General features: G+C 41.0%; 1 protein-coding gene and 1 pseudogene across 1 annotated transcript in view; both read right to left on the bottom strand.

Annotated features, from left to right (window-relative positions):
- Nucleotides 1-10,554: 10,554 nt before the first annotated feature.
- The window catches only part of PSIP1 (PC4 and SRSF1 interacting protein 1), a 36,426-nt gene continuing 23,845 nt past the window's right edge, over nucleotides 10,555-23,135 (bottom strand). The window contains exons 11-16 of the mRNA XM_052701118.1: nucleotides 22,706-22,761; nucleotides 20,953-21,023; nucleotides 18,185-18,286; nucleotides 17,779-17,998; nucleotides 14,143-14,254; nucleotides 10,555-11,353 (exon numbers count right to left, since the gene is read on the bottom strand). Of these exons, the coding sequence (XP_052557078.1) occupies nucleotides 11,290-11,353; nucleotides 14,143-14,254; nucleotides 17,779-17,998; nucleotides 18,185-18,286; nucleotides 20,953-21,023; nucleotides 22,706-22,761 (625 nt within the window). The 3' untranslated portion in view covers nucleotides 10,555-11,289. The remainder of the gene's footprint in view (nucleotides 11,354-14,142; nucleotides 14,255-17,778; nucleotides 17,999-18,184; nucleotides 18,287-20,952; nucleotides 21,024-22,705; nucleotides 22,762-23,135) is intronic.
- Nucleotides 14,261-17,772, bottom strand: LOC128089564 (ADP-ribosylation factor-like protein 8A; annotated as a pseudogene).

Raw genomic sequence — 23,135 nt, 5'->3', positions numbered from 1 at the left:
CCCTTCTGAACATCAGTGCTTTGCCATTTGCACGTGGGTGCTGATCAGAAGTAGGAATTAGGATTATTTATCTTTGCTCTAATTGCCCGATGTTTCCTTGAGGATGTGCTAAAAAAAACTGACTGAAATATGGGTATGTATGGATAATATGTTACAACAAATAGATGACAGAACCACAAACTGGTTGGAGATGGAAGGAGAGACCTCTGGAGGCCATCTGGGCCAACCTCCTTATTTGGGTAGGGGCACCTAGAACTGCTTGTCCAGGACTGTGTTCAGGTGGCTTTTGAAAATCTGCAGGGTGGGAGATGCAAAATCCTCTGTGGCACTAACGCACCATCACTCACATGGTGAAGAAGTGCAGCCTGATGTTCAGAAGGAACTTACTGTGTTTCAGTGCGCACCTGCTTTGATAGATTCCCTCTGAATCTTTTCTTCTCCAGGCTAAACAGTCTTCATATGAAAGGTGCTCCAGACACTTCATCATCTTCATGACCCTCCACTGGACTCTCTAATATCTGTGTCCCTCACTTGTACTTGGGGAACCTAAAGGAGGACCCAGCACTCCGGATGTGGTCCCACAGCCCTGAGCAGGGGGCAAGGATCACCTCCTTCAACCTGTAAATGATACATTGCCTAATGCAGCCTGGGATACCTTCTTAACGGGAAAGGCACACTGCTGACTGCTGGCACCTGCTGTCCACTTAGAGATCCTTTTTTCTTTTCCAGTAGGGTAGTCCCCAGTATGTTCTGGTGCATGGAATTGTTCGTCTCCAGGTGTAGATCCTTGCAGAACTTCACAAAGTTCCCGCCAGCCCAGTTCTTCAGCATGTTGAGATTGCTCTGCATGACAGCATGGCCCTTTGGTATGTCAGCCACTCCTCCCAGATTTCTGTCATCCAGAGACACGCAGAGGATGCACTCCACTCCACCATCTGGATCATTAATGAAGGTGTTGAACAGGACTGGACCTGGTATAGACCCTTGCAGTACACTGCTATTTTGTGGCTTCCAGATTTTGTGCCACTGATCGCACCCTCTAGGCTCTGCTGTTCAGCTCATGCTATAATGATTGCTGTAATATAAATTACATAATAGATGATAATATATGATTTGAAGAGAAGCAAGAGCGTGCTGATTCCAGGATGTCAGAGTAGTCTGGTTTCTCTTCAGATCATATATTGTCATTTGTCGTGTACTATATGATTTATACATTGTTCATAATACTGAATGTGTGATTGTATGCATATCATACTAGGAGGTTGCTCGTATCTAAGACGACTGAAAAATATCCAAGGTATTAAACTTTTCAGTTATATAAACTAAATGGAGTAATATTTCTACTGCTGCCTGCTAAAGAAGTAGCTGTTTCTGAAAGTAGGGGGAGGATTCATCTGAGACTGTCAAGCGCTCCTAGAAGACAGGGTTGAGATCTGGCTTCCTAACACAGAGAACTTCTGCAAAATAAATGAATGCTACCATGCCTGGCCTCCCAGCAAGAGCTGTTCATGAGGAAATTGCATTCCTTCCATTTGTTTTCTTCAAACATGATTATAACCAGCAATGAAGTGGCTCACTGACTATCAATAACATTTACATGTTCACAATAATTTTGCATTCTCCTTCATCAGGCAAAGAATAACTGTCATTGAGATAAAATTTTCATCTTCTCAGCTTAGAAAAAGGAAGTGACACCTGTATCTGCTAGGAGTATACTAGCTTTTCCAAACTTTTGACTGATTTAAGGATCTTAGAGGCTAATTTAGTTCACGATGACACTCTGCAGGAAAGATGCATGTAAATTAGCTGTGCTGCCAGCTTTTGCTTCCCTTGAAGTGCAGTTGGAGTACATTAGCTGAGTAAAAGGCTCAAATTCCTGCTCATTGGTCAGGAAAACATCAGTTTCTTGTCAGCTGATGGAGAGGATTAAGAGAAAATTTTTGGATTTTATTGATGTAAACAGAACTTCTCTTTTGTTGCTCTTACCTTTGGGTTTTGTGATCTTATCCTTTGCATGTTTCATTTTATTTTCTTTGGCAAGCAAACACTTCAGTCAAAGTTTAAGAGATCTGTGCAATATTGAGTTGTTTTCTTCCACAGGTATTTTTAATGAGGATCCTGATCTTCTTTGTGAGTACTGTTGCCATTGAAACTCCCTGAAGAAAAATAACAAACCTGCAGAGTCTGAAGGAAGGAATGTGTGAGCCATACCTCCAGCCAGCACTGACCAGGAAAGATCTGACTCAGATCCCTCAGAAGGTTATAAGAGTGGCTCCTTTGACTTTAAGTCAAAGGAGATGACAACCAGCTGTTTTCTGAAGTTTGGAGCTGCTTCACTGCACTGGTTAGCTTAGGAAAGCTGTGGCTTACAGAAGTTGGGGATGAACTGCCAGACCACAGTATTACTTAAACCATGTCATCAATCACTGCAGGAGAACTGCGCATCATGGCAATTCAAAGCCAAAACAAACTAAATGTGAAACAACCTCCTACCACTGTGCCTTTGTGCAAGCCCTCTTCAGTCATGAGTTCCATCTCTGGACACAGTGTCTGCATTTCCTGCTTGACACCTTTGAGTTAACAACTCTGAAAGACTTCCAGACATAAATTAGCATTCATTATTTGTTTCTGGGAAAGCATTAAAATGATGTGGGATGCCAGAGTGTCTGATTTTTCTACCGTTTTCCCATTTGACCCTTTTTGGTCTGCTTGTACTTCTGCATCCAGCCTGTCAAACAACTCATGTTCCTTGGCTGCTCCTCCACTCCTTCTTTGCCTTTTCTTCTGATGAAGTACCTAGACAATATGGCCCCTTGCTTACTGTGAGTTCTTGAGACACCTCCCTGCTTCCAAGTCCACCACAGGAGGCTGTTTCTCTTGCCTTGTTTAGGCCCTGCTTGTTAGGCCCTGTGCATATGTTACGATTGTTTTGAAAATACACACTCCTAGTAAGCCACAGTCTTTGGGAACCTTGCAGCATGAACTAAACAACCCCCCCTTTTGTGCCGGAAAGATCTTGGAAGCCCACAGTAGAAAGGTGCAATGGCTGTGTGGGTAAAAAAGCACAGGCTTTCCTGATTGTCTCTAGTCTGGTCACTTGTTTGTTTAAGGGCTGTTTGGGCAACAACAACAGTTAGAAATTGTGGAAAATGGGTGCATATTTTAATTAAGTAGTGTTTATTAGCTAACAAATGATATATATATTGAAATTAAAGGTTTCTATGTCTTTTCCTCTCTTACTTTTGGCTGTATGTATTTCACTTTGATCTGTTTCTCTCTTCTGTTATATTGCTGTTTCAAGGTTGCACAACCACACGTGATTAATATTTTATAGAAATACAGTGTGACTGCTATATTTTGCTTTATGAGAGAACACCATTTCCACCACTTTGAATGCTGCTGTGCATACAGTCTGAATAGGTGGACAGAACAATGCTTGATTGTCCATATTGTGTTTATTCTCAAGCATCTACTTATGGCTGGAGCTTGCTTTTTTTTTTTTTTTTTTTTAATGGATGAATATAACTTCATCTTAAGTAGTTATTCAGTCCTGCTGCAGAAGCTATTACATGTGTATGGGCAGCTAATCATCACAGAATGGCTTGGATTGGAAGGGCTTTCAAGGATCACAGAATCACAGAACGGCCAGGGTTGGAAGGGACCTCAAGGATCATGAATCTCCAACCCCTCTGCCACATTCAGAGCCACCAACCTCCCCATTTAATACCAGACCAGGCTGCTCAGGGCCCCATCCAACCTTACCTTGAACACCTCTAGGGATGGGGCATCCACAACCTCTCTGGGCAGCCTGTTCCAGCACCTCAACACTCTCTCTGTAAAGAACTTCCTCCTGACATCCAACCTAAATCTCCCCTCCCTCAATTTAAAGCCATTTCCCCTTGACCTGCAGTTACCAACCCTTTCAAAGAGTTGATTCCTCTCCTGTTTGTAGGCTCCCTTTAGGTACTGAAAGGCTGCAATGAGGTCACCCCACAGCCTTCTTTTCTCCAGGCTGAACAAGCCCAGCTCCCTCAGCCTGTCTTCATAGGGGAGATGCTCCAGTCCCCTGATCATCTTTGTGGCCCTCCTCTGGACCCTCTCCAACAGCTCCTTGTCCTTCTTGTACTGGAGGCTGCAGACCTGGACACAGTACTCCAGATGGGGGCTCACAAGAGCAGAGTAGAGGAGGACAATCACCTCCCTGTCCCTGCTGGCCACCCCTCTTCTGATGGAGCCCAGGATACCATTTGCTTTCTGAGCTGCAAGAGCACACTGCTGGCTCATGTTAAGCTTTTCATCCATCAAGACCCCCAGGTCCTTCTCTGCAGGGCTGCTCTCAAGGGTCGCTCCTTCCAGTCTGTATGGATGCCTGGGATTCCTCCAGCCCAAGTGCAAACCTTGCACTTTGCCAATCATCAGGCTCCAACCCCCCTGCTACATGCAGGGCCTCCAACCTCCAGATCTAATACCAGACAACGATACTAATAAGTTAAGTCACATTCTTGAGATTACATGGAAACTGACTGTGCTTGCGCTGCTGATATGAATGTCACAAATTGTTAATTATAGCCTGTTTGCATATGACAGATTTAGTAATAAAGGAAGTATTTTTCAGTAATATGATTTTATTTTTAAATTTTTCCCTGAGCATCCAGAGGTGAGGTAGTTGGATTTTCCAAAATTGCATGTCTTTCTTGTTTATGTAAATGTGACTCAGATCTGCTTCTATGTGGCCAGAGAGGAGGAATAGAAGTAAAATGACCTATACTGGCTTGAGAGTAACATCTGCAGAACAGCTGCATAAACCTTTTTGTCATATCAACATCTAAAACCAGAGCAAGATTTATCTTAGAAACTTTGTCTGATAAAGTAATTTGGGTAGCTGAAGTGTTTTTGTATGTAACATTTGAGATATTTTAAGTCTTTGTAACACTGATGCAGACTTTTCTTTCTCGGGATCTCTGCAAATCTGCCTCCTTTTATTATGAAAGCATCTTTTATGATGATAGAAGATAACCAGAGTGCAGATGTCTTAGCAGGTACAGTACGAATAGATGCTGAGTATGGTAATTCTTAGGGGACAGGAATTTTTGTAACGATTTGTAGTGAATTTAAGACTAGAATATGTGGTGTGTGAAAGTGCAACGAACTTTTTCAGTGCCCTCCCAGGTTGTGATATCCACCCAAAGCACTTCTCTATGAGGTAGAAAATCTATCAGAAACGCAACTGGCTGAGCTGTGTGGCTGTCAGTGGTTCTGCTCGGTCTTGGAACAACACTTAATGCCTTCATTAGAAAAGAGATTGTGACTGTTAGGAAAAGAAATATGAGACTGCATTCACATATGTCTCAGGTATCTTGTATTTGGAACTACAGAAACGACTTAAACTATACAGCACTGTTTATTTTAAGGAAGTATAGACTTGCTGACATGTTATTGAGGTTTAGGAGATGAAGATGTTAGAATGGCATGGAAGAGCTGTGTGACAACAAATAAATTATTTTGCTTCTCTTTCTACCCTTGAGCAACAGTGGCTTTTGTGGAAGAACTTCTGATAACACAGTCTGCTGATGGTGAATGTACAGCTTATAGTGAAATGCCTTGCATGTAGGAGTGTATTGAAAAGCCGAGGAATAATTGCAACAGTGACCAATGTCCTCCCAGTCCTTCCTTCCAGTTGGAAATCTAACTGCAGTTTTCAGCTTTACATTTCTCCTTGCAGAAATAAAATAGAGAAATCCCCAAGTCCCATTGTTTTAAAGTTACTGATCAAAAGAATAAAGATGGTCTTCTGGAAACCTGAATTATTGGGATGCCCTGGAAATGTCATGCTGCAAACAGTGTTACCTGGATAGGGTGCCATTATGCGTGTTCTGACTGCTCCTCCTTGAGAAGTTTTCTGATGGAGATTTAAAGGCAGGTGTCCTACAAGAACAGTGCAGTTTTGTGGGGTTCTGCCATTGCTATGAAGTTACTTTGTTATTAAAAACTGCAGTGAACTCTTTTGATTTCAACCTTTTGAACTGTATCCTAATGAAGCATTTTGCACGTTCCATGGAATGTAAGGAAGCAGGGAAGCCTGCCTTTCTGTGTAATTGCAGTTTGTAACACTTCTATGCTGATGCCCTTTCTATTTCCAGAACTGCTATTGAATGGTCATAATCTCCTGACAGAGGCTGTGGAAATCCTCAGTCTGTTAAAATGGAGGACATTTAATGATCCATCTCTCAAAATTGCCTTTCCGCATTCTGCCACCAAGGGAGCTGTGAGCACGTTGTTGTCACCACAGAGATAAGGTAACTTTGTGCTGTTTGGTCTTGCCAGGTGGCTAACAGCAAGCCTTCAGTAGACAAACTCCAGACATTAAATGCTAAGTCTCTCTTAGACTAACATGAAGATTATTCAACTGCCATCTGCAGGGTTTATTTAAGACTTCAGTCATCAGTTAGTATGTATGTAACCACCTCGGCTAGGAAGAAAGTACTCTCCCTTGCATTTTTTTTCTTTCCAATAATTTATTCTGTGTAAATAGACTGGTTCCTTTCTCATGTCGTGGCATGACATGACCGTAGTATGGGAGGAGGAATTGGACACGTGGTGAAAAGTCTTTTGTATGCAAATCTAATGTGGCAAATTTACATACTAATTTTGGATGATTTGGGAATGTGGGTAGTGGCTCTAGGTAGAGTCAACTAGACTTGTTAGTTTAGGCTTCGTGCCAAGCAGCAGGAATTGCAAAAAGATGGATGAATGGAAATAATAGGCTGAGGTGAATGGACAGGAGGAGAGGGAGAAGGTGGTGGTGCTATAAGCCTGGTATAGCTAAGTACTATTAATAAGTACTATCTCCAAAGATTTGTATGACCCAAGGAAGAGTCTCAAGGTTATGAACCTGTGAATGTTTCCATGCTGATGCTTGTGCCCATCAGTCTATGTGGGAGGCATAAGCTTTGAAGTCTGAGTACTGTGAGTACTCTGAGTTAGAGTACACTACCTCAAGCGTCTAACAGAGATGGACAGAGAATCTGAGTTAGTAACACACGCTAAATTTACTCCTGACCATAAAAGCCACAAGTGTTAAATCTAGCTGTCAGCTCTCCATAATCTGTCATAATCTGTTTTAAGAAATGCTGAGAGGTGAAGTCATGGTTTGCACTGGAGTTGAAATCATGCCTTATACTCTGTGTACACATTACGTTCAGATCAATCTGTGTGGCTGAACCTTTGTTTTTTGTTTATTATCCCTAAGGCTTTTTCATTATGATTGCCTGGACAGGAACTTTCATCCATTGTTGATCAAGAAACACTGATTACGTACCAGAAAATGTTTTGTATGCAAAATGTGTGCAGCCAGGGATGTTACAATTTCAGTTCTTTTAAGATGCTTTAAAGAAAATTTTCTAGGTGCTTCTACTAACTTGAATTAAAACAAAACAAAACAAATAATAATAATAATAAAAAAAACCAAACTAAAAAACAGGCTGTTAAATGTTTTTGATATGTTATGTGGATAATCTTCATCTGAAAACTGAATGTTCTGAGATATTATTATTCAGGTGGTTGTCTAGTTGTCTTCTTGCCTGGAAAGTATTTTCTGTGTGTAGAATTCACAGGGAGGTGATTCGGGATGATGAAAGAACTGTATTAGCGAGGAGGGTAATTTATTGGCTCAGATTCTTTTGCATACATTCTTGACCAGTTACTTAATTTTTGTAAGTAACGAAATGTTCTTTTAATCTCACTGTTGAAAAAATGTAACACATTTTCTCCCTTAAGACAAGACGTGTGATTTAAATTCATTTGCTGGAAATCTTTTTAAATCAGCATTCAAGTAGAGGAGAGGTATGGATCCACCCAACATAAAAATAATATGTCAGGAAAGTTTCAGAAAGCAGCGGGTATTGCTTCCCCCACAGATGAATTCCTGACGCTCCCTGAAAACTCTGTACTGTGCTGCCGTACTTGGGGGAACTTTATGCAGTGCAGAAGTTCTTCAGTTAAATGAACAGAACATGAACTCACCACTGTAGTATGTAGTGCTGTTTGCTTAGACACGAGAAGGCCTTTCAGTAGACAGAGTAGAAATGTTTTTTAAGGAGTTCTGCAGATTAGACTAGACTTCTAGATTTTATAGACCTGAATGATTTCTTTACAAGAGGAAAAGCCCTGCCTTTTTTTCCCTGTCAGGATAGCTTATGTTCTCTGCCTGAGGTTGACACAGGCGCTGGGTTCCGTTGTCCCGTTTGGCCTTACAGCTTCTCTGGAATCAGGCAGAGCCAATTCCTGTCGTGGTGGGAGCCCATCCTGGGGTTCTTAGCAGAGCCCCTAGGATGCCTTTACGAGTGGCAGTAATCTGAGGCCTTTGGCCAGAAGGGGAGGTGGAGCTAAAGGGTCAATTTGGGGGAAAGATGGGATAGGGAGGGCTTTACCAGAGGTGATGTAAATGCATTAAATTAAAACCAGGATTAAGCACTAAGCTTAAGTGGGGAGATGCTAAACCATGGATAGCAGAGCTGCTTTGGCTGGCTGTCCTGTACCTTGTAATCTGTGCAGATAGCAGCTTTAATCACTAGAGGCTCTGAGCTGACGGCTCCTGAGTGCTACCAGAAATTAATTGCTTGGTGCCACAGCAGCCCCTCCTTGTGTTGGCAGCTGTTGATGTTAATTTCAGTACTTGCTGGAGTGTCCAGCAGTCTGTGCCTTCTCTGCACAACTCACGCCCTTCTTGATGACGTGTAAATGAATTTGGTTGTTACATAGTTTGAATCAGTCATGCGTCTGCTCTGTATCAAAGTTTCTTCATCTATAAAAGCTTTTTTTTTCTTTTCTTTTGACTTAAATGGGCATAGATTGGACAGAAGATTCCTGACAGTTTGTGGTTTGGTTGCTTGTACAGACGCAGAATGGGTGGGAAATCTGGAAAGTATCTGTAGGCCCGGAAATGGGAGGCGCAATACATGCAGTACCTGATCAGTTACAACATTAGTGACACTTGTTGATGCCATCCCCTACTTTGTCGTGTTTGACTTGCATGGAAAACACCTGCATTTTGTAACCTGCAGTTGGGTAACCAACAAGCAGTACTTGGCATTACCTCAGCTCAAGCACTGTGTTCAGTTTTGGGCACCTTAATACAGAAGGGACACTGAGGTGCTGGAGCAGGTCCCAAGAAGGGCAATGAAGCTGATGAAGGGCTTGGAGAATGTGCCCTATGAGGAGAGACTGAAGGAGCTGGGGCTGTTCAGTCTGGGGAAAAGGAGGCTGAGGAGAGACCTTATTGCTCTCTTCCAATATCTGAAAGGTGCTTACAGCAAGAGCAGGGTTGGTCTCTCCTCATTGATGATAGTTAGCAGGATGTGGGTAAATGGCCTCCAGTTGCACCAGGGTAAGTTTAGGTTGGATATCAGGAAACACTTCTTTACAGAACGGGTTGTTAAGCACTGGAATGGGATCCTCAGGGAGGTGGTTGAGTCACCATCCCTGGATGTGTTTAAAAACCACCTGGATGTGGTGCTCAGGGACATGATTTAGTGGAGGGCTGTTAGGGTAGCGTGGTTAGGTTGCGGTTGGACTTGATGATCTTTAGGGTTTTTTCCAACTTGAGAAATTCCATGATTACATGAAAAACAGCCTGGCACCAGAGAATCCTTGTTTTTTTCTATGATATATGTTTTCAAATGCTCCATTATGATGCAGAAGACAGTAAACTGGGAGACTGCCTTGCATATTCTTACATCAGTCCTGGAATTTTCAACTCAAACTAACATCAAAGAGAATGGATCTGGTGGACTGCACTGATGGAGCCTTTGCTCTAGCTGTTGAAAACACCAGGCAGCTTGAGTACTGATGGCACCACAGGGTTTTTGAGTTAGGTATGTGTTCATCTCCTCCTTTGCACTTAAGTCTTTTGGTTTGCTCTTACCGTCACAGAGATGTTAGCATGGAAGAAATACACAATTTTAAAAACCTAAGAGCAAGAAACAATTTGCTTTTTTCTGTATTTCATCGAGTTACCCTGCTGTTGTGTCATACAAGAATACTGAAAACTTTCTTCCTCATTGAAAGGTGCAGTTTAGGTGTTCGTTAGGAAAACACTGCTTTCCAGTGGGCTGTAGTAACTTTTTGTGTTGGTGCCCTGAAGGTAACATACTTCCAGGTGGTAGGTGCACCTGGAACACTGTCATCCTCTCTGATCACCCTGAAGAAGATTCTTACGGCCAGTAATGTCAATTTCAGAAAATCACCTATTTTCTGACTGCCTGCAAGGTCTTCCTCAGACCTTCCCAAGGTCTGATGTTAAGCAAAGTATGTGTTTTAAGAACATTTCCTGAACAGCTTAAACACGTCCCCTTCCCCTTCATGCATTTAGGATTTTTTTTTTTTTTTTTTTTTTGTAAAATGCTTTAACAGTGTTTCTGTTAATATTCAAGTTAGAAATCCCCCAGTTAATGCCAAGGCAAAGCTCTGTGGACTGAAATAGTACTAAAACTTAAGTATGTGTAGCTCCTAGGAATGTTTCAGTTTTTGTAAGTTTGTATTAAGAACAAATCTCTCTTTATCACTTTAAATTCTTTAATTTTAGAAATTGTTGAAGACAGTGTTTTCCAATCAGTGTGCATCGACAGCCTTGGTCAAAACACAGTACTTCTTTCTAGTATACTTATCATACCAAAAGCATACCATGAAGTCACATTGCAGTAAGTTGGCACAGTGAGTTTTGCAAGAACTGAACGTCTTTAGAAAAGTGATTAAGTAAACTTCCACATTAACATTTTAATAGCTATAAAAATGCTGCTTCCAGCTCCTACAAAACATGCTAAAGAGATATCCCCACAAGAGCTGAAAAACTATGCACAAACAAAGGTCAGTATCATAGGAAGACAGGTTTTATACAAATGAAGCAATTAAGCAGTTAAAAGTATTTACTTTTTCCTGCTACTAACTAGACAAACATACAGTAGTCAGATAAAAATATACTACAACTCTAAGTCCTGTAACATATAGGAATTTCTAAGTTTCTCTTCTAAGTGGAAATTTTGTATTTTGAAATGTGTTACCTGTTAATACTGGACAAAACTATTGGCAAGTGTTTAAATACTTTCAAACCAAGATTAAAGGGGTTTTTATTCCACCAAAAAAAAAAAAAAAACCAAAAAAAACCCAAAAAACCAAAAAACCCCAAAACATTTTAAAGTACTATGCTTATAAAATTATTTAAAACTTTCAGCAGTCTATAGATTTCAAACGCAATTCAATTCAAATTAGAAAAACAAAACAACTCCAGTGGTGTCATTTGTTTTCAAAGGCAGATTCTTTTGCTGGTTTTTCAAGCTCTTTCTCTTCACCACACGTCCTAGAATTACAATAAAAGAACATTAGCGACCATGAAAAAATGCCAAAAGCAAGTCTTACACCCGCTTTTTTAAATACAGATTAAATTATATTGATACAAATTCAGCAGATGAAGCGTGGAAATTGAAGAAGGTACGGATACCAACTGTGTGCCCTCTTTTAAGTGGACTGTCCCCAGACATGAAGCTAAGGTAGCAGAAACCGATACCACACGAATGAGTATGAGGAGCTGTGAGGAGGAGCAGCCATTCAAAGGTCAGTTTGGGTTCTCTTCAGGCAATCCTGCAGAGTCCAGTGCCAAGCGTATCAGCTCAGATGGGAAAGCAGTCTGGCTTTTTTCTCTGCACTTCAGATGCACATTTAACATGTTACTGCTCTTGCTGGTAGCTCCAAGGCTGAGGAAACCTTGGGAAGCACCATATGATTCTACCAACAGAAACTGGTTATTAAGTACAAAATCACTACAGAAGTATTAGACAGCTTCTGTCTTCCAAAATTTTTGAAATACGTATTCAGAAGGGTCTGAATGTGTCTAGCCTCTTATTTACAAAAGGAACAAAATTCAGAACTGAACATGCAGGCTCGCACTTGAGAAGTTTATAAATTACATGCTTATATTCAGGAGTGGGGACTGAACTTTGAACATTCATGTATTTCTGGTTATTTTGAGTACGAGCTTCACTTCTAAAAAACAGAAAACTGTACCAGTATGTAGCTTTCTTGAATTGAGACAGGTATGCAGATGCTTTTCTCCATCCAAGGCATTCGTAAGAGGTTTTACAAGTTCTGTTTTATGTTCATTGCTTGTTAACAGAAGCTGTGCAAGGTTTTAAACAGAATATGATTGATTTCTTTGTTTACAAAGGTTAAGGAAGTGTTGGAGAGTGTGCAGTTCAAGGCCACAGCAAACTACACTACAAACACTTCAAGAGACAAATCTTTATTGGCAGAACACGTGACCCCAAAATAACTCATTCGTGGAATATGTATTTGCAAGTCCTACATATAAAGTCACAATTACTGAAGTATTAAAATTTACATTGTGTGGTCTCTGTGGTGCTTATTCTGAAACTACTATATTCAGCAGCCTGATCCACGCTTGTCATTTAAGTTTGTGAAGTAGCTGCTGTAAGCTTTTTTTCTCCCACTATAGCATCAAGCATGCACTCAAATACTCTTCCTCTTTTTCTTCTAATAGCAAATATAAAGTGAAATCTAAGATTATCTTTTTTTTTTGCCATTGGAAGGTATTTTTTACTAAGCTTGGAAGGAGTAAGAAAAGAAACAGGCAATGAAAAAATGTGTACCTTGGGGAAACCACTTAAGTAATCATTAATTTCTAAATACTTCTACAAATATACTCTCTGGACAACTAAACTGATTTGCTATTGATTTCAAGTAACTCAGTATGGTACTAGTGAAGTGCAACATCTATGTTCACATCTCCCATTAAAGCAGCATATTTTACTCTGTAAGCTGTGCTGGGAACCTGCACTCATTGCCTTGATTACATTCCCTTAAGGCGCAGCTTGTTGAAGGCCAATGATGTGAGATTCTTGTCACTAGCTGAGAATAACCAAATGTCATTTCTGAAGGGTGTGTAAAAAGACAGCATTAATTTCAAGGGTATCTCTCAGCTAAAATCAATTTTGCATTAAAAAAAAAAAAAAAAAACGAAAACAACCTTTAAACACCATATTTAGTTTTTCCAACACTAAATTGTCAATATTATGCTCATTTTTGCAGTTTCAATTAGAAATATAGCCAGAAGAATGCCAGGCAACTGCAGTTCCTCCTAACTCTATGAAAAAGGTAATGAGAGGAAAGCTTGCAGTAATACATACATAGACAAAAAGAATCCCTTGAGAACAAGTACAGAAGTGCTCATGAAAGAACCAAACTGGTATTCTGTGTTAAGGGTAAACTTTGGCTTTGGCTCTCCCCATGTCCCTACTAAATTTTATTATTTCTTGTGTTCTACAAGAGTCTGAACTGCATTTTCAGTGAGGCTAAGATTCAAATATTCAGGAGGAAAGTATCTGAAATTCAATCAATTCAAATTCAAACATTCCTATGGCTTCTCATTTAGAAAATGTAAATGTATCAACTGCTGTAATGATGAGCTCTAAAATGTTAGAAGTTTCCACTCTAGCCCACAGTTTACTTGCATTTAGCCAATAATGGTAACAGTGAAGGACTCAAGGGAATGGCACAGAGCTGCATCAGAGTTGGGATGGGCTTTAGGAAGAGGTTCTTGAACAGGAAGGCAGTCAGGTACTGAACAGGCTCCTAGGGGCAGTGGTCAAGAAACACGTGGACAGTGCTCACAGAAAAATGGTTTGAATTTTAGGTGAGCCAGGTGTTAGGATTCAAGCCCTGTGAGTCTGTTTCAACTCAGGATATCCTATTCCACCACTAACTTAAGAGGTTTGGCTGCTGATCAGAAGAAATCCCTACAGGAGAAAAACATTTGATGAATTTCATTTGTTTCTGTAATGTTTGGTTCAGACATAATTTGAGTACTCTGAAATACAATAAAAAGTCAGTACCTTCCTCTGTCTCACTGCCTCCTGTTTTTCTCCTGAGAAGATAATCCATACTTTACTTACTTCAATCTCCTCAACAGCAGTGATTTCAAAAATAAAATTTCATCATTCTTTGAAAAAAATTTTTTGAGAAAAAATGTGAAGAAACTAAACATCATGCAAGGTGTTAAATCTATTCATATTCTATTTGCATCATTTTACTGTAACAGAACAACTCCTTAGTTCATTAAAGTCATTAACTCACTTTTTCTTACTACCAACTTCATGTTTATCTTTCTTTTCTTCACCATTCTCTCCATTGTGCTGTGATTGATTGGTGTCTTGAGTTTCAGGCCCTCCATTCAGAATCTTTGAACCTTTATAATGAAAGAGTAGAGGAACAATAATACAGCAGACAATAAAACTCTGCTGTAAGAAACCCCAGATTAATTTCTTACCTTCAAACTCCTACACTGTAAATGTTTTCTCCTCACCTTAATAACTAACAGCTGAAATAATGCAAAACAAACAAATACCAAATAGTGTTTCAGCTTCCGGAAATTCACCGTAACGAGTTTCATCACAATTGTCCTGATGGGAAATAAATTCCTGGAGATTTCAGGTTCCTGGCTACAAATAATAATATATATTCTGAAAATACTCCTCAGCAGTGCATTCTGTTCATCACTCTACCTCAGGTAGGTACTTCATGTGATCCCACCTGCAGCAGCACATCATCTCTGTGGCCCCCAGAACAAGAAAATGGACCCGGTGGGGTGCGTCCAGAGATGGTCACAAGGCTATCAGGGGGCTGAAGCTCCTTCCTTACAGAGCAGAGGTTGGGTAATTTGGGCTTGATCAGCCTGAAGAAAAGAAGGCTTTGAGGAGACATTCCTGCAGTCTTCCAGTACTTAAAGGGGGCCAGCAGCAAAGATGAGGAGGAACACTTCATCAAGGAATGTAGCAACAGGACAAGGGTAACAACTTTAAACTGAAAGAATGTAAATTTAAATTACACATTAGGAAAAAAATTCTATATTATGAGGGTGGAGAGGCCTTGGCACAGGCTGTCCAGAGAAGCTGTGTGTGCCCCATCCCTGGAGGCATTCAAGGCCAGTTTGGATGGGGCTCTGGGCAGCCTGACCTTCTGAGCTGGTGGGTGGCAATCAGCTCACAGCAGGGGGTTGAAACTAGATGATCAGGCAGATAAGGAGCCTCCAGGGGCAGCTGGGGCAGAGGGGACAAGGTTAAGCCTTGCTCTCCACCAGCATCACCAGCCCCTCAAAGTCACTGCCCTCGTGGAGCAGTACAGCTGGGAACGTGCGGTAAGATACAGCCCAGGCTGGGCACAGGAGGAAGGTGCAGGCAAGGTACTGAGGGCAGTGAGTAGAGGGGGGAGGCTGTTTGACACTGCCCCCACAAACACTGCCCATGGGGGATGAAGCCTGGAGAAAAGCAGCAGAGGCATGCTCCCCACACTCCTGGGGTGCTGCCCTTCTGACAGGCTCCCAGGAAGGTGTGAAGAGCCCTGGGGAACCTGTCTGTAGCCCTACCCAGTCCATTCCTGGGGCTGCTGTCTACTACCGACCTTATTTCCAACAGCTGCTGACCTCAGCGAGCTCACTGCCTTCCTACAGCTCACAGGGCTGAGTGTAATAGTGCTAGTACTTAAATATATGTATACGCACATATGTGTATATACTAGTTTTACATATATAAAAATACACACACACACTGTATACACAGACAACAACAGGCAGTGCCAAAATGGCAAGAAGAGAGAGGAAAGGGAAGGAGGGCAGAGTCAGACATTTCCTTTATAATAAAAAGAAAGGCTCCACCTAAATGTGAGTGGAGTCTGAGGTCACCTATAAATATCCATCTAGAGAGAGCTGGATGCGCAGAGCAGAAGGGGATATGGGCTTGTACAATGTCATCATCCCGGTATGAGCTGCATTCCATGGGATCTCAACTTCTTCTGGACTTCCAGTGCTGAATAAGCCACTGCAGGGTAATGTTTATGCTTTCCTTTTGTTTGCAGGACATGGAGTAGCAACGAACCTCAGTTCTGCACGGCAGACAGGCTCATCTTCTCAACTGAGCTCTTTCTCATCCAAGGCACCAGAGAGATCTCCCTTGATCGTGTACCAGGACTGGGATGCTCTGGAGCTGCAGTGTGTCTCACAGGTTGTGAAGTTCATTCTTCAAGGCCTTGAGCTTCTCCTCGGCAGCAACAGTCACTATATACACCATAGCTCTCACTCCACAGTAGTATGGCTCTCACATGCTGTGAAAGTAGCTGGTCACTTACATTCCCTTTGAGGTTCTCCTCATACTGAAGCCTACCTTTGGGACTGTGTCTTTGTTGAACCGCTCACACACAATGACACTGATGAAGGCAGTCTTTGTCAGCTGTAGCCCCACTAGAGTCAGCACCATCTCCTCCTCCCAGAAGAGCACCTGGAGTGAGTCCAGCAGCTCACTGAGAAGGGCCAGCATGCTGCTGCAGTGAGCTCTCCAGGCTATACCATGTACAGCTGGGCGTACTCAAGATGAGCACTGCAGAGCAGGCCAAAGTGGGTGGAACTGGGCTGGGCCACACCAAACCCTGCCATACCTGTCAACCATGCCACAGCTCTGGTATTGTCTGCATGCAACTGTTATAAACAGGAAAATTACGCATCATCTTGACTGCAATTATGTGAAATATGCAGGATAACTAGGGAACGAGGCCTAGTTAGCATGAGTTCATGAGAGGCAGGTCCTGCTTGACCAGCAAAATCTCCTTCTATAACCAGGCGACCCATCTAATGGATGAGGGAAAGGCAGTGAATGTAATATACCTGGACTTTAGCAAAGCTTTTTGACTTAATCTTCCACAGCCTTTTCCTGGAACAGCTGGCAGTCCACAACAAAACAGGCTGCATGGCCAGTCCCAGAGAGTGGTGGTAAACTGAGTTAAATCCAGCTGGTGACCAGTCATTAGTGGTGTTCCTCAGGGGTCAGTACTGGGGCCTGCCCTGTTCAGTATCATTACTGATGATCTGGACAAGGGGATTGAATGAGCCCTCAGTAAATTTTGCAGGTGACACCAAGTTGGGAGGAAGTGTCCATCTGCCTGGGGGTAGGAAGGCCCTTCAGAGGGATCTGGACAGGCTCATCAACAGGCTAAAGCCAACTGCTTGAGCTTTAACAACACCAAGTGCAAAGTCCTTCACTTCAGTTATAAAAGCTCTATGCAGTCCTATATGTTTGAAGCAGCCAGCAGTGTGCCCAGGTGGCCATGAAATCCTCCCTGAAAGGAGGTAGTAGCAAGGCAGGAGTCGGCCGTTTTCCCAGGTAACTGCTTTTAGGATAAGAAGTAAATGGCCTTCAGCTGTGCCTGGGGAGGTTCAGCTTGATTATCAGGAAAAATTTCTTCTCAGAAAGAGTGGTAAGGTATTGGAACACAGTGTCCACAGAGGTGGTAGAATCAGTGTCCTTGGAGGTTTTCAAGAGTCATGCAGATGTGGCACTTCTGGACACTGTTTAGAGCTGTCACAGGCATAGGTTGATTGCTGGACTCAATGATCTTAATGGCCTTTCCAATCTTAATGGTTTTATGTATAGGCTCTATTACTGTAAAGTTAAAAATCCTGCTTTGACTTCACTTTCTGTGATGACTACATGTTTTGCTTTGGAATTACAGGAGAGGTTGTTTGGAATAAGTTCTTGAGGAGTGTAACTTTAGGTTTAAATATGAATTGCCAATTCATTTTGTTTCAAGTTATAGATTTACAAAAAGAACTCCTACTGCATTGTCTTGCTACATGAAGAAAAATACAGAACGCTGCTTATCTCAATACTGGCTAATATGGATCTTTAATATTAAAATTTAATATTAGAAACTGAAAACTCTTACCTGTTTGGTCCTTTTCCTTCTCATTTTTTTTGTTTGTTCCTTTCTTCCACTGCTCCTTGGTTTTATTGGCTTCCTCATGCTGCTTCTGCTCTGCAAGTGATTTATTTAGTACTTGAGAGAGAACAGAATCTCCTTCTCCTACCAGAAACATGGTCTTGAACTTGTTATACAGCATTGTAGATTTCTCCATGATAACTTGGCTAACTTTGAACTTCCGTATCTGTAATCAAAGCGATAAAAGAAGTAGCTTCACTTAAGTACTTAAATACTTGTGTAAAATTCACCAAATGCTAGACAAAATTCCCATTTTACCTTGAAAGGAGAACAGACTTCTATACTCTCTGAGAGGAGTATGCAACACATGAATTTAAAATACTATTTACTTAAGTAATACTGCAGATCTTACCTTCTTGAGTGTCAGAATCATCTCTGTATGTTTCTGAGCCTGCTGCATTGAGACTTGAAGAGATGCCAATTCATCAAGAGCCTCAATACACCTGTTCACATCCTGCAGATAAATACGTTAGTCTGACGACTTCACTCAAGTGTCAGTAATGCTTCATAAGCTATACTGAATTCACTTCCATATTAAATAATTTCTTACAAAATCCTTAATTTTACTTTTTAATTCTGTAACAATCTCTACCATCAAGCTTGCAAACACAAAAAGTTGAAATGCAAGTAGTAGTATTTGTATACCAAAAGCATGTCATTTGAATAACTTAAACTAACAAAAAAACCAACTTCATACTTCCAATATACAAACTCTCTGGTCCTTTTATAATTCTAGTACTAGATTACCTAAAGCTGTTCTCCAAATATTCAGCCTTTCTCATTCACAGTTTTTCACAAGTGACCTGCCACTAAGAAAGAAAACAAACAGAGTGGACTGCTTCTGACAGACAGAACTGTATCTTCATAGATTATTCAGTCAAAAGCTTGATGAATTACACTACATAGGGCAGTTAGAAATATTCAAGTTTTCTTCCAGTCCCCAGAAACTTCCCCCTAAACAGGAATTTTCAAAGGCTAACTGGAGTGGATGCACAGTGACGTGCAGCATCCCCAGCATTCTTGGGTTTACTCCACATCAAATCCCACTTGATTTCCTTTTCATGATTTCTTCTCATTTGTTTTTTCCCAATAGATTCCCTAGCCCACTCAGCAGCAATCCTACACTGTACAGACTACTTTTTGCTGGTGATATATATGATGAAGCTTGTGTTTCACTCCAGATTCTATTCCAGGTGGATTTGGGCTTTCCTTTTAAAAGCCCAGCCACCTACGCTTTGACAGTGTCATATTCCTCCCCAGTTACTCGTTCCTGCTTTCACTTCCTGTATGCTTGCTTTTTGTGTCTGATTTTAGTCAGCAGCAACCTTTTCATCCATGCCGCTTTCCTGCCCCATTTATTCATGTTCTTGCTCAGCAAGATGGACCAATCTGAAGGAGGCCAATTCCTGCGAATCAGTCAGATCTCTTGTTCCCCTTTTCTCTCCTGGAAGAGCTCCCAAGGGATTCTTCCAAGCAGGTCCCTTCATAGACCAAAGTCTGCTCTCGAGTCCACAGTTTTGATCCTTTTTGTCAGGCTCCCTTTTCCCAGGATCCTGAACTCCACCACTACTATTCAAGATAGCCCTCAATCTTTGTGCCTGATTAGTTCCTTCACTAGGAACCAGGTCCACAAAGGTGTCTTCTCTTGTGAACTCACTGATCCTATGTCAGGTAATTCTCACACTCCAGAAACTTATTGGATGGTTATGTAAACAATGTGTTGAGCTCCATTATATGTCAGGGTGGTCTTACAAGCACCAGAAACTTTGAACCTAAGGTATCCTTCACCTACCTCAAGAATCCACTCTGTGCTTCCTCATCTGGTGATCTGCAGCAGATTCTTTGACACTATCATCCTCATTCAGATATCCAACTATAGATCTTGACTATAATTTCTTAGCTGTCTTATCAGTCTCAGTGCAGAGATCCCAAGTACTCCTACTAGTTTCTCCCCGATATTTCCTGTCTTGTCTCCCTGGCACCTGTCCTTCCACAAAAGCCTCTGTCCACCCATATGAACATTCCAGTCCCACTAACTATTCCAGCAAATTTCTGTGATCCCAACAACATCAGAGACCAACAACTGCAGACATCTAATTCTTAATTCCTCCGTGCATATGCATTAGCCTGCATGCACTTCAGAGAGGCATCCAGTTGTGCTAACCCTACCAAAAAATGTAAAGCCTTCTTCACAATGTGTTGTTGACACTCCCTCATTTCTATTCACTTACTTGTAAATCAGCAAAACAGTGCTAAAATGACATCACTACAAGGTCAGTTCTGTCCGCATCACCCTCCATTATATATTCCCATCCTGTTACATCATTTCTTCACTTTTTCTTTCACTGCTGTTTATGGTTTTAATTTCTTTAACCAGCCCAGGTAGCCTTTTGGCAGTGGTAACTTTCCCATTATTCAGGTAGATCCTCTTGACTCTTGCAGTCCTTGACCTTCATATAGTTCCCATCATCAGAGCAACCAAATCCTGTTGCTTACATCAACTCCAGAACTAAGTGCTAATCCACAGAATCAATCCATTCCTTCACAAGCCCTTTCCCCTCATTAGGAGGATAGAGACTACCACCTGGGTCCCCCGTGTCTCAAAGCCACACAGACATGCCTGACCCTTGTAAATCTCCCTTGGCTGTAACACTGGTGCCCAACATGGAAAAACAGCAGCTGCTAATGAATAGCTTGAGAGTCAGACAAGCCTCAGCCATCTGTCAGTACTGTTCCAAATCTAGAGCTCCCAAGCAGCAGCAAACAACAAGCAAGAAAAGCAGATAACGATACCACCCCTTACACCAAGCAGTCTGCCAACTACCACGCTCACTGCTTCCTGGTGCTCCTGCACAGCTCAGGCTGAGCTAGCACAGACAGCTCACTTGTCAGAACTCTAAATTTTTCTGGCAGATAACTTATGATTAAGTATTTTTAAACAAAACTGATTTTACTTACTGGCTCTATATATCTTAGGATCTATAGCAGCCCCATCTAAAGAGCACAGTTCTCTTTCAAAGTGAAAAAAAATCCTTTAATTCTCAGAATAGTAATTAAAAATAAACATGTATGCCAATTAATTGGAATTTTATGTGTAAGTTAAAAGATGCATATACTTACAAGATTATCAATTTTCAGGGAGTTTTTAATCTCTGCATGTATCCTCTGAAGCCTAGAATCCATTGATGTTTCTGAAGATTAAAAACAGTATGCATGAATATTTGATAATCTCATCAAGTTTGTGTTTGTAGAAACCTTAATACAAATCCAAATATCACAGAGAAGGAGGAAAAATGGACAAGCAGCCTACTTCAGACGACCATGCACACATAACCCTTGTGATGTATTTATTTACAGATGTGATTTTTTTTCTTTTTTTAATTGGACACAAGTAGCAACCCATATAGTTTTCACCTTAGAAGTTATAAGTTGAAAATAATTTTCAATTTCACTTTTGGGATATCATCCTCTGTCAAATTAAAAGTAAGTTTCAGTAAATATTAACAATTACTAATTGTGAGAACTATCTGGATATTACTGCATTTGTTTTTTGCAAGTTGGACATATTTGAAAACGCAAATAAAGTGGCCTGTAGCTGCTTGACAGGTTGAAAGGAGAAGCGTTCATGTCCAATTTTGTGTACTGAATGCTTTTTTTTTTCTTGTTTCTTTTAACCCATATGTAGTGGTACATGCTTCGAAGTACACTGCAGGCAATCAGAATTTAAATCCAGCCAATCTTGGATGAGTTTGGATAACTATTTTCCCCCCTCTGCCAAAAGTAGAACTGCTTGCAGCCCATGCAAGGACTGCCCAGGAAGTAATGCCTCCTATTTCATTATGTTGGCCTACAGTGCCAGAGGTGGACGTTGGTGGTGTATGGCAGTTGAGGCTGAATGTTCCCAACACTATTTTCTTACACGTTGTTGCTGTGTGGCAGATGGCTCAAAAGGGGCAGTCTGACAAAGCGGTGTCTGACTCGAAAGTCTGGAGAAAGCAAAGATGTGTCACCAAGTTCCTCCATGGGAAAAAATGGCACCCACTGACATTCACTGATGCTTGCTGAACATTTTCAGAGACAAATAGTGGATGTGAGTACAGTGGGATGGCGGCAGTGGTGTGTTTCAGCAGTGTTGAGAACAACGTGAAAGACAATCCACATTCCATGTGGCCACACAGACTATTGTTCATCACCAGTAAAAATGCATAGCTGACAATGATGACCGTGTTGAAAATTAGTGTATTTTGCTGGTACTTTGCTCTGTTCAAATAGTGTTTCTTGTTCTTTCTCTATGGAAATAAATAGGAGGCATTACTTTTGGAGTAACATACATATAGTACAAGCTGCAGCTAGTCGTTTGAATTGCTCTTAAAAAAGGAGTACTAAAAAAGGAATGTCTTATCCTGATGAAGGTCAGTTTGCAACTGTGGGTTAGTAGGCAAAACCACAGTAATCTGAATCTAAGCCTCTTGCTTAGGAAAAAAAAGCCTCTTGCTTAGCAAGCCTCTTGCTCAGTAAAAGGTAATATCTAAATACTCAAAGAGGTCCTAGTTATCGTGTTATAGCAAAAATGGAAATTATTCAACTCAAGAAATTAGAAGTTCTTGTTCACCAACAGAAGAAATCATCTGAAAAAATATTTAAAATATTGAATAATAGCACAAGAATAGCAGAGAACTATTCTAATGCACTTAGAAAACAACACAGAAGAACAAGAATGCATTGTCATACAGATCTGAAGGAGAAAGTCATAGATCAAACAATTTGGACTGAGACTCCAACTTCACCCTTAGCAGTAATTATCTCATCCAGGCAGTCAGTTCTCAGTGTTCAGGATGACCCACAATATTCTGTTTAGCTTCTTTAAACTAACCTCTCTTCTTCTCCATCTTCTTAACTTCTGTTTTCTTGCCTTCTTCTTTACTCTGCCTATCAAAAATGTTAAAGTGTTTTTACAATACTGTAAAAGTCTGCTCTTTAGTCTCTTTTCTCTCCACATTTTAGATGAGCTGCTATGTTCTACAGAGATAGTAACTCAAAACATTAGCATGCAAAAAACATGAGCTAAACCCTACTTTTCAAAACCAAAATAAATGATTTCTTTTTCACTTTGACATTATATTGCTGTTAAATCTCAGTGTTCCCCAAAAGTAGAAAATTAAAAGTTTAGAGAAACAACTAACATTTGTAAACTGTACTGTTTTGGCTGCATGTAAAAAGTTGGGGAAGTGGCACAGAAACAAAGCTTATTTATAGAGGGGAAAAAATACCTAATATGAAAAAAAAAAAAAAAAAAAAAGAAT

Source organism: Tympanuchus pallidicinctus, unplaced genomic scaffold (genome assembly GCF_026119805.1).
Source record: "Tympanuchus pallidicinctus isolate F22 unplaced genomic scaffold, pur_lepc_1.0 scaffold4, whole genome shotgun sequence".
Lineage (NCBI taxonomy): Eukaryota > Metazoa > Chordata > Aves > Galliformes > Phasianidae > Tympanuchus > Tympanuchus pallidicinctus.
This window is presented reverse-complemented; position numbering and strand designations above follow the sequence as displayed.